Source organism: Monodelphis domestica, chromosome 2 (genome assembly GCF_027887165.1).
Source record: "Monodelphis domestica isolate mMonDom1 chromosome 2, mMonDom1.pri, whole genome shotgun sequence".
NCBI classification, from domain to species: domain Eukaryota; kingdom Metazoa; phylum Chordata; class Mammalia; order Didelphimorphia; family Didelphidae; genus Monodelphis; species Monodelphis domestica.
This window is the reverse complement of record NC_077228.1, coordinates 121,598,422-121,613,435: the sequence shown is the minus strand read 5'-3', so window position 1 is coordinate 121,613,435 and position 15,014 is coordinate 121,598,422. Positions and strand designations below refer to the sequence as shown.

Below are 15,014 nucleotides of genomic sequence, written 5' to 3'. Positions count from 1 at the left end.
ATCATCATTACCAATAATATAATTAGTTTCTGCTTGAAATAGTGAAAGTTATACAGTTACCTCCAATAAGCTTCATGATCTTAAGATGTTACTTATTCATTTCTCTGGGTTTCTGGCTTTTTTATCTATAAAATGTGATCTTTGGACTTGGACAATTCTATTGATTCTTTTGGAATGAATAAGAAAGCTAGTCTTAGCTAAGGGTTTCATTCTTTTAGGAAATGTTTCAAACTCCAATTGTTCACTGAGAGATTCTAAGGAATCATTTTGGTTAGGAGAACCAAATTTTTTTTTGAAAAATACATTTTTATTCATGTATTTTGTTTGACATTATTCCTAGGATCCTTCCTCCATGCCCTCCCAGAGATCCATCCTATATAATAAATATAATTTTTAAAGAGGAAAAAATCAGCACAGCTGATAGATACATTGAAAAAATCAGCAAATTTGTAATATGTAATACCTGAAGACCTCCCATCTCCATGAAGGGATAGGTTTGGGGTATCCTTTTATATATTTTCAAGTCCTGTTTGATCTTTATAATTTTGTTACATCCACCTAAAAAAACCTTCTTACCCTACATATTAAAATCAATACCTTGTATTGGTTCCAAGACAGAAGAGTGGTTAGAGTTAGGAAATTGGGATTAAGTGACATGCCAGGGTCACACAGATAGGAAGTGTCTGAGGCTTGATTTGAACCCAGGACTTCCTATCTCTAGGCCTGGCTCTCTATCCACTGAGCTACCTAGCTGCCCCCTATATTCATTTTTGATATTTTAATATGCAGTTGATTTTTTCCATTCATGTCATTGTAGTTGTGCATATTGTTTCCTTGGTTCTGTTTGCTACATTGCATCAGATCATATAGATCTTTGCATGCTTCTCTATATTAATTACATGTATCATTTCTTCTAGCACAGCAAAATAATTTCATTACCTTTATGTATCAGAATTTGTTTAGCCATTTCCCAGTTGATAGACATCTACTTTATTTCCAAGTCTTTTCTTTTTTTTCTTTAGAATATTTTTTATGGCTACATGATTCATGATTCCTCCCTTCCCTCTCCCTCCCCAGAGCTGACAAGCAATTACACTGGGTTATACATGTATCATTGTTCAAAACGTATTTCTGGTCTGAGGACATGGATGATAGTAAGGTAATTGGAGGCAAAGTAAAAAAACCAGGTAAGTGTGGTCGAAAGCCAGCCAAAATTGACTTGAAGGCAAAGCTTGAGAGAAGCCGGCAGAGTGCAAGACAATGTAGGGCCAGAAAGAATCTGCAATATCAGTTTTTGGAAGAATTGGTGTCTAGTCAGGAGAGAGCTATCTGTGGTCTCAGAGAAGAGCTGGAAATGTACAAGCAGTGGTGCATGGCAATGAATCAAGGAAAGATCCCCTCTGAAATAAAAGCTTTCCTAACTGGAGAGGAGCAGAGCAAATCCCAGCAGAACTTAAGCAGACATACCAAGTCTGTGAAGACAGAGGCTAATATAATAACTCTTGGTGAAGGTCATTTCCATTTAAGCTCAAGAAGTAGTTGCTGAATTGAACATTCAGAATCACATGGAAGAATGGACAAGATTGGACTTTGGAATTTAATTTGCTACGTACAGTTCAGTGGCATTTATGTTAACCTGCGGTTGTTGACCAAAATCTGATTGATCCTGTTGAAGGACCTTGTTTTAACCTTCAATAGCGGGAAAATTCAGAATATTCAGTCCTCTTTCCCTAGATGTTGATAGCTGCAGTAGATTTGCACATGATGTGATGCTTGGAAAAATTCCTCTGGCATGGAGGACAATAAGTTAAAAGACAGCAGTTTTACACCTTAGCTCCATATTGGTTTATTGTCCTTTTCATTTAATTGTGTATGTTGATGTCACTCCATTTGCATAGTTTTTTGTATAGTCTTATTCAGAGAAACCAAAAATGCTGTCTACTAAAGTATAATTTTTAGCCTTTAAAATGGACTTAAACTTCTTTTTATCAAATTTACTTGAGTGATTTGTAATATATATTACCTACAGGAACCACAGACATATTCTGTGCATCATTCCAGCATAAATTGTGCATATGTACTAACAATTATATCCATTTCTACTTTTGTAATCCATGTTGATCTTTCTGTTACATTGTACTTATAGGGACAATCCATATGAAAAGCTATTTGGGAAAGCTTCACTTGGAAATTCTTGTCTCTGTCTTCCCCAACTGTGTTTATCAACTATTGAAATTTCCCCATCTATATTAGTAAGTAAATTAATCAGATTTTAAAATTACTTTTCAGGTATTCAGATGCAACAAGTATTTTGTTATTGCTGAATGTAGTGGCATATATGTATATAGAGAGAGATATTAAAACACTTTATTTTTGTACACTTAACTAGCTTGGGAGACTATTCTAGAGAGAATATTTTTAAATTAGCTGCTGGTCCTTCAGGATCTCTTTTTTGCCTCAAGATCTGTACTAAAGTGACATACAAATTGCTTATAGTTCTAATGGCTGCTGCAGTAACCAAAACACCAAGCTTCTTTCCTGATGTGAGAGTTAAAGAGATTGGGCCTCATTTGTGCTTCATTCAGAGAAAAGGGCACAACAGAAGGGTTATGTTTCTGTTCTTACTTGTTCAAGCCAGGTCCAGGTAGATACTTACTAGAGAGGAAAACCCAGAGCAAGTGAGTACTTTGGTCCTGTCCAAGCCACAACTTCCCTTTCCTGAGCCTCACAATGGATTCAAACATTGGTGTTATGGCTGTCCACATCCCTGCCATAAATGTGTGAGGCCAGGGGGAGAAGAGAGCAATTCTTCCACTGACCTCTGCCATTCATACCCAAGCCTACATTTACATGAAGGTTTATTTTCCCCCAAAGAGGGTTTGGTACAGTATGAGAAATCAGGCTTATAACAAAGTATACAAATCTTTGAAAAATATACTTATTTTAACCAAATACTAGTACTGAATACAATTTATTTTTTCTACTCCTATTTCTGTGTTGAGGTCAGTAAGAAATTGTGATCTCTTAAACCACAGTTTTATATATATATATATATATATACATACATATATATATGTATGTATGTATGTAAATTGGTCCACTATTCCCTATCAAATGGCTTTTTCACCAAATGTCTGTTTTCAAGTTTTATTTTAGGGAAGATGCATCTCCCTTAGGGAGATGATGTGGACAATGACAAGGACAACACAAGTGACTATATTTCTTTCTTGGACTGTAAGGGATACCCTCATCTGGCCTGAGATTGAAACAACCTGGGGTTCTTTGGAATGCAAACTTAGGTTTGCCCCTTTGCCATTATGTGACTACCATTAATTGGCTGTTAGCTTTGCCTTTCCCTCCTCCCAGGCTTTCTGTTTTGGAGCAATAAAGGGATGAAGAATATTGAATGTCTTAGAAACTGGATATGTTTTTGTTGTTTCTGGTTACTTGATCATATATGTTTTCCAAAATATCCCAAGACTTGGTTTACATTATTTCTGGACCATTTCAATACCATCCAGGTAGTTACTGTAAATATAAATATTCCAAAATGGAAGTGGTTGTTCTATGGGATATGCCTGTTATATTCGAGATATTTCCTCCCTGGTAGCAATTCTGCATCATGTGGGGTAATTTGGGCTTTTGTTTAAAATATTTTTACAAGAGTTACTAACTTTACCTTCACATAGAAGATACGGAATTCATGGAAGAGTAAATTCCAAGTTGTTGAGCTTATTTTATTCATTCTGGGTTTTGGGAACAAACAGATGAAGCCCAAGAGAAGGTGCCTTGGCTTTAAAAAGGAATGCTTTGAGTGCTTTGGGGGTTGTGCGGTCAGTGTATTTTGATTCCTTTTAAAGCATGGCAAAAAATGTCATTGATAAAAAAGAACTGGAGCACTTCCTGTTTCATTTCAGTTAAAGAGCATAGTGTTTATGAAAACTCTAGCATTTCTTGTGTGACTGGACAACATAAAGCAGAGGGAGAGCATGAGAAGAGGAAAGAATGATTTCAGTTCTGAAATATTGCATGCTACACACTATAGATAAACAACTATATTGTCACTTTGCCTATTTAAGAAAGATCTGGGAAAACATGTATTTTTACCAGGCATTGGATTCTCAATTAATTTTATATACAACTGCTGTACATCAACCCAAAAAAATAGTGAAGATGACTAAAATATATCTTTCTATGATATTTTATGTATTATCTCTTGATTTCATTATTGATCACATTGTTGTTCACCAACTTGCTAATGGTATTTACCAGTGTCATCTTTTAGCAACTGATCATCTTTCAATTATGATAGATCTGATTGGCTTATTATAAGGGAAAATGTCTAGAATTTTCATTGAAATAAAAGCAAAATGTTGTAAATGACATAATTGATAAATTTCCCAAGAAATCACTTAAGACATACAATATTGCTTAAAAAGAAATATGACTTAAACCACATGGTATTTCTGGGACATTGAAGGAATTTTTATTTCTCTAAAGAGCATTGTACATTTATATTTTTTATTAAAAATAAAAAGAGGCCTCCAAAAAACTTATTTCCATGTTATTCATATTTGTAGTAGAGTGATCTTTTAGCATTAAAACCCTTATCCTATACCTATCGAACCTCATGATCAATCATAAGTTTTTCTTCTGTGTTTCTGTTCCCACAGTTTTTTTCTCTGGATGTGGATAGCATTCTTTCTCATAAGTTCCTCTGGATTGTCCTGGGTCATTGTATTGCTGCTAATAGAAAAGTCCATTACATTTGATTGCGCCACAATGTGTTAGTCTCTGTGTATAATGTTCTGGTTCTGCTCCTTTTGCTCTACATCAATTCCTGGAGGTCTTTCCAGTTCGTTTGGAATTCTTTCAGTTCATTATTCCTTTCAGCACAATAGTATTCCATCACCATTAGATACCACAGTTTGTTCAGCGATTCCCCAATCGAAGGGAATCCCTCATTTTCCAATTTTTGCCAACACAAAGAGCCCAGCTATAAATATTTTTGTACTAGTCTTTTCCCTTATTATCTCTTTGGGGTACAAACTCAGCAGTGGCATGGTTGGATCAAAGGGCAGGCATTCTTTTAAAGCTCTTAGCCCATAGTTCCAAATTGCCCTCCTGAATGGTTGGAGCAATTCACAACTCTACCTGCAGTGTATTAGTGTCCCAAGTTTGCCAAATCCCCTCCAACATTTATCACTTTCCTTTGCTGCCATATTGGCCAGTCTGCTAGGTGTACGGTGGTATATACTTCAGAGTTGTTTTAATTTGCATTTATCTAATCAGGAGGGATTTAGAACACTTTTTCATGTACTTATTGATAGTTTTATTTAATCATGAGAAAACTGCCTATTAATTCCCCTTGACCATTTGTTGATTGGGGAATGGCTTGATTTTTTATAAATTTGACTTAGTTCCTTATATATTTGGGAAATTAAACCTTTGTCAGAGAGTTTTGTTATAAAAATGTTCTCCCAGTTTGTTGTTTTCCTTCAAATTTTAGTTGCATTGTACAAAACATTTTTAATTTGATATAATCAAAATCACTCATTTTACATTTTGTAATGTTCTCTCTCTTGCTTGATCTTAAATTCCTTCCTTTCCCACAGATCCGACAGATATACTATTTTATGTTCATCTAATTTATTTATGCCAAGTCTTTTCTTTCATAAAAAGTGCTACTATAAATATTTTCATCTATTAAGAAGGCTTTTTCACTTTTGGGGAATATAAGCCCAATGATAGATTATTTAGTTCAAAAGGCTTGGGCAGGCATCTTAGTAATTTTATTTGCATAATTCCAAATTGCAGTGTTTCCATAGTTCCATTGACAATATATTTGTGTGCCTATCATTCCACAACACATTCAACATGAAGCACTGCCATTTTTTTTTGGTCATCTTTATCAATTTGTAGGGTGTTTGGTGAAATCTCAAAGTTTTAAAAAATGTATCTTATTATTACTAATTGGAGCATTTTTTCCATGTAGTTGTGAGTATTTTGTAATTCTTTTGAGAACTCGTTGTTCATATCGTTTGGCTATTAGTTATATATATATATATATATATATATATACATATATATACATGTATATATGTATACATGTATACAAATAGCACATATATTATATATTTGTATATATGTATATATATTATACATATAGTTTACATCTTTTGGATACCAAATCTTTATTAGAGAAATCTGACACCAAGTTTCCACTCCCCCCCATCCAACCAACTTTCCTTCTTATCCTATATGCCATTAATTTTGTCTGTGCCAAAGCTTTTCAGTTTCATGTAATCAAAGCTATCTATCTTATCTTTTGTAATTTCCTCTATCTCTTATTTGATTAAGAATACATAATGACTCATAGCTGTCAAGTAAATTTTATGCTTCTCTGCTAATTTCTTTTTTGTAATATGAGATTTAATATTGAGGTTGTATATCAATTTAGAATACATTCGAATGTAAAGGTGTTGGTCTAAGCCCAATTTCTGCCAGACTGCTTTGCAGTTTTTATCAAATAAAGAATTTTTCCCCCAGGTAATTTATGTTTTCCACTTTATCAAACACAGTTTTATTAAATTCTACTGTTTCTGATTCTCCCTTGTCTAGTCAGTTCCATTGATCTATCTCTATTTTTCAAGAAATACCAACTTGTTTTGTTGACTGCTTCTTTATAATATAGTTGGAGGTCTGAAAGTGCTATTCAAAGGACAAAAACTTAAGAATATCTGGAAGGACCAAATTGTGTCAGTTGATGTGATGTATTTATTTTTTCATCAATAAGGAAAGGAAAATAGAGAAAGGATGAATTTTTTTATTTAAAAGTAAAATTATAATGAAAGTTTTAAACCAATTGATAGCATCTGGTCTTTTTATTAAAAGGCATAAACACAAGGACTCCCAAGAGATAAGGCTGTTAACAGCCTATTTTCATAGACTGATGATAGCTGGGGAAAGATTAGAACACCAATGGGTGTTCTAATCTTTATAAACAACCAATAATTTTATTGATTTATGAAATAGTTTGACTCACAGTTAGCCTGGGTTCAAGTACCACTTCTGACAATGTCTATGACCCTGATCAAGTATCTTAACTTCTCAGTGACCCTGGCAACTCTCTCTCTCTCTCTCTCTCTCTCTCTCTCTCTCTCTCTCTCTCTCTCTCTCTCTCTCTCTCTCTCTCTATCTCTTTAAATAAAATTTTATTTAGTCAATTTAGAACTTTATTCCTTGATTACAAGAATCATATTCTTTCCCTTCCTCCCCTTCCCCCACCCCTTCCTGTAGCTGCTGCACAATCCCACTGGGTTTTACATGTGTCCTTGATCAGAACCTATCTCCATGCTGTTCATGTTTGCACTAGGATGTTCATTTAGAGTCTACATCCCCAATCATATCCCCCTCGACCCATGTGATCAAGCAGTTGTTTTTCTTCGGTGTTTCTACTTCCACAGTTTTTCCTCTGAATGTGGATAGTGTTTTTTTCTCATAAATCCCTCCAAGTTATTCAGGATCACTGCATTGCCTGGCAACTCTCCTAAAACTATAAGTGGTGGGGGTAGCTAGGTAGCACAGTGGATAGAGCAATAGGATTGGAGTTGAAAAGACCTGGGTTCAAATCTGGCCTCAGATACTATGTGACCCTGGGTAAGTCATTTAACCCTGAATGCCCAGTCCTTGCAGCTTTTATGTCTTAGAATGTTAAGATAGAAGGTAAAGCTTTAAAAAAAAAAAGACCCTTTAAGTTGTAGAAGAGCTACTATATGTATATCAAGATATAGGGCTTACGCAGGACTTTCCTTATCATTTATTTATTCCCTCCACCAATGAAAGTAAAAGTATTATAGCTAGAAAGGACCTTAGTATCACTCCTCAGCCTTTTGGCTTAGATCAAGTGTGTAGAAAGGACCTTGGAGATAATTCATCCAAATGCCTTCATTTAACTGAATGGAAGCTGAGCTCTAGAGAGGATAATTGACTTACCCTAAGCCACATTATTCCAGAGTCAGAATTAGGACCTAGATCTCTTGACTTTTAGTCTGATGTTTGTGGTTTTAGCATGAAGAACTAACAAATTCTGCTGCCTAGGAAATACATTCTAAGAATGATGCTAATGATAATAGCAATACTTATTATCATTATTTTAAACATTATTAATATCTGATAACTAATAATATTGATTAATAGTTATAGTAGTCACATCATTAATTACATTATAAATATATGTTACAATTATGTTATTATAATAAAATATTAATAGAATCATATATTATAATGAATACAACTAATTATTCACCATATCAAGGGAAGAGGGAACTGAATTCTCAAGGCTAAGCCAGTAGAGTCCAAATTCTGGCAAATCCTATCAGGGGAAGAGAATAAGCATTTATATAGTGCCTATTATATGATAGGCACAAGTACATAGCACAGAGGTTAAGTGACTTGCCCAGGGTCACACAGCTAAGGAGTATCTATGGCACATTTGATTCCAGGATTTCCCATCTCTAGACCTGGCTTTCAATACATTAAGCCACCTAACTGCCCCAATATATATAGCTTTTAAAAGCCCTTTGTTCTAAGCAGTGCTGTGAAATAGATAAGATAAGGTGGAACAGTAGAAGAGCACATGATGAGATCATGTGATATGAGTTCAAATCTTGCCATTAATGTTTACTGCTGGTGTGACTTCCACAAAGTGACTTGATCTCCCTGAGTCTCAGTTTCCACTCATCTGTAAAATGAAGAGACTGGGTTAGATGGTTTTTGAGTTGTGATTTTGCTCTAGACCTATGACTCCCATTTTACAGTTGAGGAAACCAAGGCTTTCATTGATGGATGAAGTGACTTCCATGAGGTCAAGAGGGAGAGATGAGTTTCAAATCCAGGTTTTCTGATTCAAATTCCAAGACTCCTTTTATTTATTTATTTGTTTATTTATTTATACATGTATATGCAATTTAAATAATTTTTCTAACATTTTTTGATCCAGATTCTCTTTCTTCCTCCTATCCTTGCCTTCTCTCCAAGACACTGGCAATATGATATAGGGCAACCATGTGCTAGCATGTAACACATAATTACAATACATAAATGAACAGAAACAGAACATTGTACACATTAATAGCAAAAATGTAAGATGATCAACCATGAACGAATGAACTATTGTCAACAATGCAAAGATCCAGGATAATTCCAAAAGATTTATGATAAAAAAAAAAGGCTATCCATTGCTCTAGAAGGAATTGATGGAGTCCAAATGCTGATAGAAACATGCTGTTCTTCACTTAATTTCTTCCATTAATTTTTCTCCAGTAAATGATCTGTATGCTTTTTTCACAAAACGAACATCACTATTTTACTGTACACCGATATGATCATGAAGCAGATCACCAAAGTGAGGAGAACTACATGCCTTTAAGAGATTGAGGAATAAACCATGGTGTCAAGATGGTTTCATGGTTCAGATTGATGTTGATAGCAGGTCTAGACACTTAATGCAGGTCTAGACACTTTAATTAGGGTGGTAATGTAATGAATGAATGAGGAGGTGAAATGGGGCAAACCAGAAATAAGGAAGTCCCTAAGTCTATTTGTCATAAGGATTTTTTGATACCATTCATTCCCAGGTAATATTAGCAAAGGAAGTCATGGGGATATTCATTAGGTAAATAGCTATAAATGAGGGGAAATTCTTAGTGAGCAAAAATATACTGCTCATTATTTTATTCATTGAGCAATGACTTATTAAGTGCCCACTCTAGGCCAATCACTGTACTCAGTGTTGGAGATACATAGGCAAAAATAATGATAGCTTTGCAAAAAATGCATTAATAATAATAGTTCATATTTATATGATGCTTTAAAGTTTGCAAGGTGATTTGCAAATGTTATCTCATTTGATTTTTACAAAAACTCTAGAAGGTGGATATTATTATAATTCTCCTTTTATAGGTAAGAAAACTGAGTTAGACAAAGTAACTAGCCCAGGGTCATATATAACTTGTAAGAATCTGAGGCTGGATTTGAACTCAGATCTTCCTGACTTTATGCTCAATGCTTTGTCCACTGCCTTGCATAGCTGCCCACTGTACCCCCTAGCTGCTTAATGCCTACCATTTCATTTGATCCTTATACAAACCTTCTAGATAGATTGGATTATTATCCCTACTTTATAGATGAGGAAAGTGAAGCAGACAGAGGTTAAATGATTAGTTTGGGTCATATAGCTAATAAAAGACTAAGGGAAGATTTGAACTCAAGTGTTTTGATTCTAAGACCAGCCCTCTACTCTATCTAGCCTATCTGCTACAAGCTATCTCTCCCCACCCTCAAGGAATTTGCATTAGGATGGAATTAAAGAATCTCAAGAACCATCAAAGAAAGAGTTGAAGACCTAAGGAAAATCTTCCTAATCATGATTTCTGGTCACTTATTTGTCTAGCACCAAGCACTGTAGTATAGTACAAATAGCCCTGGATAGTGGATAAATAGTCAAGGACTATGCAGAAATAATTTTCAAAAGAGAAAACACAAATTTTTAATGATCACTTTAAAGAAATGCTCAACTTCACAAATAATCAAAGAAGTACACATTAAAACAACGCTGAGCTACCAACTCACATCAAATTGGCAAAAAAAAAAATAATTAAAACAATGAAACCCAACATTCTTAGGATTGTGAAAGAGCCCGGGGGGCCCAGCAAAAGGCTCTAGAAAAAAGTGAACCTCAGGTTGTTCCAGGGGGGCCTGACATCAGGATAGACCAGTCTCTCATTTTTATTGCCTTACTGTTCCTATCTGTTTTAATCCAGGAAATTTTTAAAACAAAATTTAGACATAGTTTATAGCTCCATTTTTTTTTCTAGAACAGAGAACAGTTTCCTTTCTACAAAAGTACTATATCAGGCATAGGACAGATTTAAAAAAAATTTTTTTTTTTTGCCTTGGGCAGGTAAGTGGCTAAGTAAGAGCCAAACCTAGAATCAGGAGGTCCTGGGTTCAAATCTGTTTCATTTACTTCTTATCTGGGCAACTCATTTAACCCCCATTCCCCCAGCCCTTACTACTCTTCTGTCTTGGAACCAATACACAGTATGGAGTCTAGGATGGAAGATAAGGGTTTTTCTTCCAACACAGAAATTGCAGAAGTGGCATAGTATCAAAAGTACAGGGGACAGCTGGGTTGCTCAGTGGATTGAGAGCCAGGTCCAGAGACCAGAGGTCCTAGGTTTGAATCTGGTCTCAGACACTTCCCAGCTGTGTGACCCTGGGCAAGTCACTAAACCCCCATTTCCTAGTCCTTACCACTCTTCTGCCTTGGAACCAATACATAATAATGATTCTAAGACAGAAGGTAAGGGTTTATAATAAAAAAAAATTTTTTTTTAAGTACATAGAAGCATTCATTACTTATGGAACTGTAAACTTACAGAATCTTTCTGTATAAAAATCTTACCTTCATACAGTGTAAGTTACAAATAAAGTCATACCTTTTGACCTAATAATTCCATTGCTAGGAATGTGCTCTGGAAGTATTGTTGAAAACAAAAATATAGCATTCTCTTCAATGATTATCAGAGCAGCATCTTTACATTATAATTGCAAAAAAACTGGAAATAACCCTAAAGCCCAGTTGTTGGGGAATGATTTAAATGAGTTGTCATTGATTAATATAATGGGATACAACTTGGAATAAGAAGAATGAGGACTGTTTATTAAACCACAACAATGGCAAAAGTTGGAATAGGACCATGTAAGAAGGAAACTTTATTTCTCTCTGCTGTGAGATCCAAATAACCAGAAAATACTTATGTAAATGGTAAAATTCTATAAAAATCAACTTATATTATATTATATTATATTATATTATATTATATTATATTATATTATATTATATTATATTATATTATATTATATTATATTATATTATATTATATTATATTATATTATATTATATTATATTATATTATATTATATTATATTATATTATATTATATTATATTATATTATATTATATTATATTATATTATATTATATTGCTGGAATAAATTCCAGCAATGTGGGCTGCTAATTCAGATCTCTGGAATTCTAGGACTTATTCCTTATAGAAGAAGAAGAAGCAAAAATGATCTCCCTTACAAATGGCATCCTGGATTGGGGCTGAGAGCATATTTCATTCCATGACCCTTGATTACTACAAATGCTTTCATTTGGGGGGATTTTGATAGTTCCCTGTCTGAGTCCAGGTGAAAAGCAACCAGCACATTTCTGTCATTTATTTCTCAACAACAGGGGAGGGGAGATTGAGTACTAGGTTGGGGGTAATTCAGATCGTAGTGTTTCAGGAAGAAATAGTGTATCGACCTATTCCCAAATGGCATAATGCAAAGGATACAAAGTAGAACTATTAAATAAGAACTCCTATGGAAAAAAGAACTCAAAACCATTCCTTCAAATGGATTAAAGCATTCCAAGGAGTGAATATTAATTGGATCACTCATTTTATTGGGTAATTACACACCATTGCTCTTCAGAGGGTAGTGGTTTCTTCTTTTTAATTAGTTAAATAGGCCTTTTTAGGTGATACCCTCCTCCCCCTCCCCCCCAATGTACACATGAGGAGTGCACAGAGCTCTTTTGCATGCAAGATACAAAATGCTATTAAATCATTTGCTGTTTTTCCTATAAGGAAGGAGTTCTTCCCAGAGTACTAATCTGCTTTTAAAAAAAAAAGCCTCCTAATTTAGAAGAAAATGAGACTTTCACTCCACTCAGCAAACACCTCTGCTAACGCTTCATTAGTATGTATTTTCACATAATTCAATTAGCCAAAATACATACAAATGCTCACAGTACTGTTCCCAGCTCTGGGAGCGTCAGGGTGGCTTTAAACAGATCTGAAACAAAATTGCATAAATCGCATGTAAAGCTCTGTGCATACAAAGATACCTTCAGGGTTCTAATAAATTCATGAAACTTTTTTAAAGTATGATTTCCTAGCAGGCAATCACTTTTAATTAACAGGATCACCTACAGCAACACATGTCCTTCAAAAACTTACATTATTTTTTCTTTTTGAATTTCAAAGTTTCTGTAGTGAAAGTTGAATAGCTGAGTAGCTTAACCTCAAAAGGGTTCCAGGCTTTCATGACAGCTATAAATCACTGTGGTGCCTTCTTTATAAGAAGAAAAGATTCTTAACACAACAGAGAAAGAAGGAAACCGCTTTTTAGTCATAGCTAGAAGCAAGCATTTTCTCCAAAGGTCAAAAAACTTTTCCTCAGTTAAAGAATAATTTTTAAGGACATCGCAGCTACTTGTACAACTAACCTCGTGTAATTTACTTTATGAATTAAACATACAATTTTGAGGATTTGTGATTTTTCCCACTGGATGGGTGCCTCTCATTCTGGAAGTGCTTTAGAGTGTTTCTGGCTTCCCTTGGGTTGAGATAAACATGGGGGTTGATGACTGGATGGACACTGACTTCTTTAATGGGCCCATCTCATTATAGAAAATGGGCCTTGAGATTCATTTATACCTGTTGTTGTTGGTTTTTTTTAATGGGTCTATACCTGGCCCGTTCTTCATAGTTTTAAAGCTGGGAGAGATCTTAAAGGCAATCAGATCCAAATTCCTCATTTTACAGATGAGGAAATGAGAGAGGTGAAGGTTGCAGAAGTAGAAGTAACAGAACTGGAATCCAAACTCGAGTCATCTGACTTCACATCCAGTGCCCTCTCTCCAGTACTGCATTGCTGCCCTCATTTCCTAGACTGGATCAGCTCAGTACTTACAACCATCATCCTGGGGAGCAACCCCTATGAAAATGTAGCTTGGCAACTGTTTAAGTGTGGAGCTACACCTAACGAAGACCCCAAAAGAAAGTTCTTGGCATAGAAATACTTAACATTGTCAAATGGGTCAACATCAGAAACTGATACTCTTATCAATGGAAATGATATTTTAAAAGAAGCATCACTGTCTTCTTACTGTGTGAAATGTATTCATATTGTATGCATAGTCATAATGGATGCACACTATTGTATGCAATGTACATAACTGTGTATTGTATTACTATATATGCATTCTTATTTGTTCAGGTTTTCAGTCTTAAAATCTTATAATCATCTTTTTCTCCTTAAAATCCTTCTGTCCTTCATTCTTCACATCCAGTCACCAAATCCTAAATATTTTTTTCCTTTGAAATGTCTCTTAAATTTTCTCTTTGTCTTCATTCTTATGACTGTGATCTTTGGTCAAGTTGAGACTACTGCAATAGTTTACTCCTTGTTCTTCTTCCTAGCTTCTCCTTTCATACTGAAGCCAGTGTGTAAACATCATAGACTACTAGATTTATAAAGTTATAGAATCTCAGAGATGGGAAGAATCTTAGAGATCATCTAACCTGGTTTTTAGAGGTTATTTATTCTAACTCTTTTCTCAATGAATGAACCTTCTCTATAATATCCCTGGCAATGTGGTGATTAAGTCTCTTCTTTCAGTGATAGGGAGCTCACTCCCTCCATTTTTAGCTTTGGTAAATATTATGTTGGGAGGAAATCAGTTTGTAATTTTCATTAATTGGTTATTCCCTGCTGGTACTACACACATGCTGCCTCAGTCCCCTCCTAGTAATCCCAAGGATTCTAGAGACTTTTTACAGTTTACATGTCTGGACTAGGTTATATGAGAATTTTCTTGGGAGTAGAGTCTCCAGGGAGTTTGGGAGATGTAAGAAATGTCCTCAAGTTGGAGTGGAGACAGGGAGGGGAGTATCCCAGCCCTGAGCCCCTCTGACTTTCTGGTAGTGAATTCTGATGAACTTTGTGCTGGGGAGATAGCATGTGTGCCCACAGAGAGGGCTCTGAGTGCCCCCTCTAGCATGTGTACCATAGGTTTGACATCATGGACCTATAACCCTAATGAATTCAAGATGTAAAGTAAATCATAATGGGTCTTATGTCATTTCTCTTCTCTTTACCTACATTTATCCAATTATA

The 15,014-nt window shown here is 35.0% G+C and overlaps 1 protein-coding gene across 1 annotated transcript in view; it reads left to right on the top strand.

Moving 5' to 3' along the window:
* Positions 1 to 1,049: 1,049 nt before the first annotated feature.
* The window catches only part of LOC130456897 (cAMP-responsive element-binding protein-like 2), a 30,057-nt gene continuing 16,092 nt past the window's right edge, over positions 1,050 to 15,014 (top strand). The window contains exon 1 of the mRNA XM_056814626.1: positions 1,050 to 1,511. Coding sequence (XP_056670604.1) covers positions 1,145 to 1,511 — 367 coding nt within the window. The 5' untranslated portion in view covers positions 1,050 to 1,144. The remainder of the gene's footprint in view (positions 1,512 to 15,014) is intronic.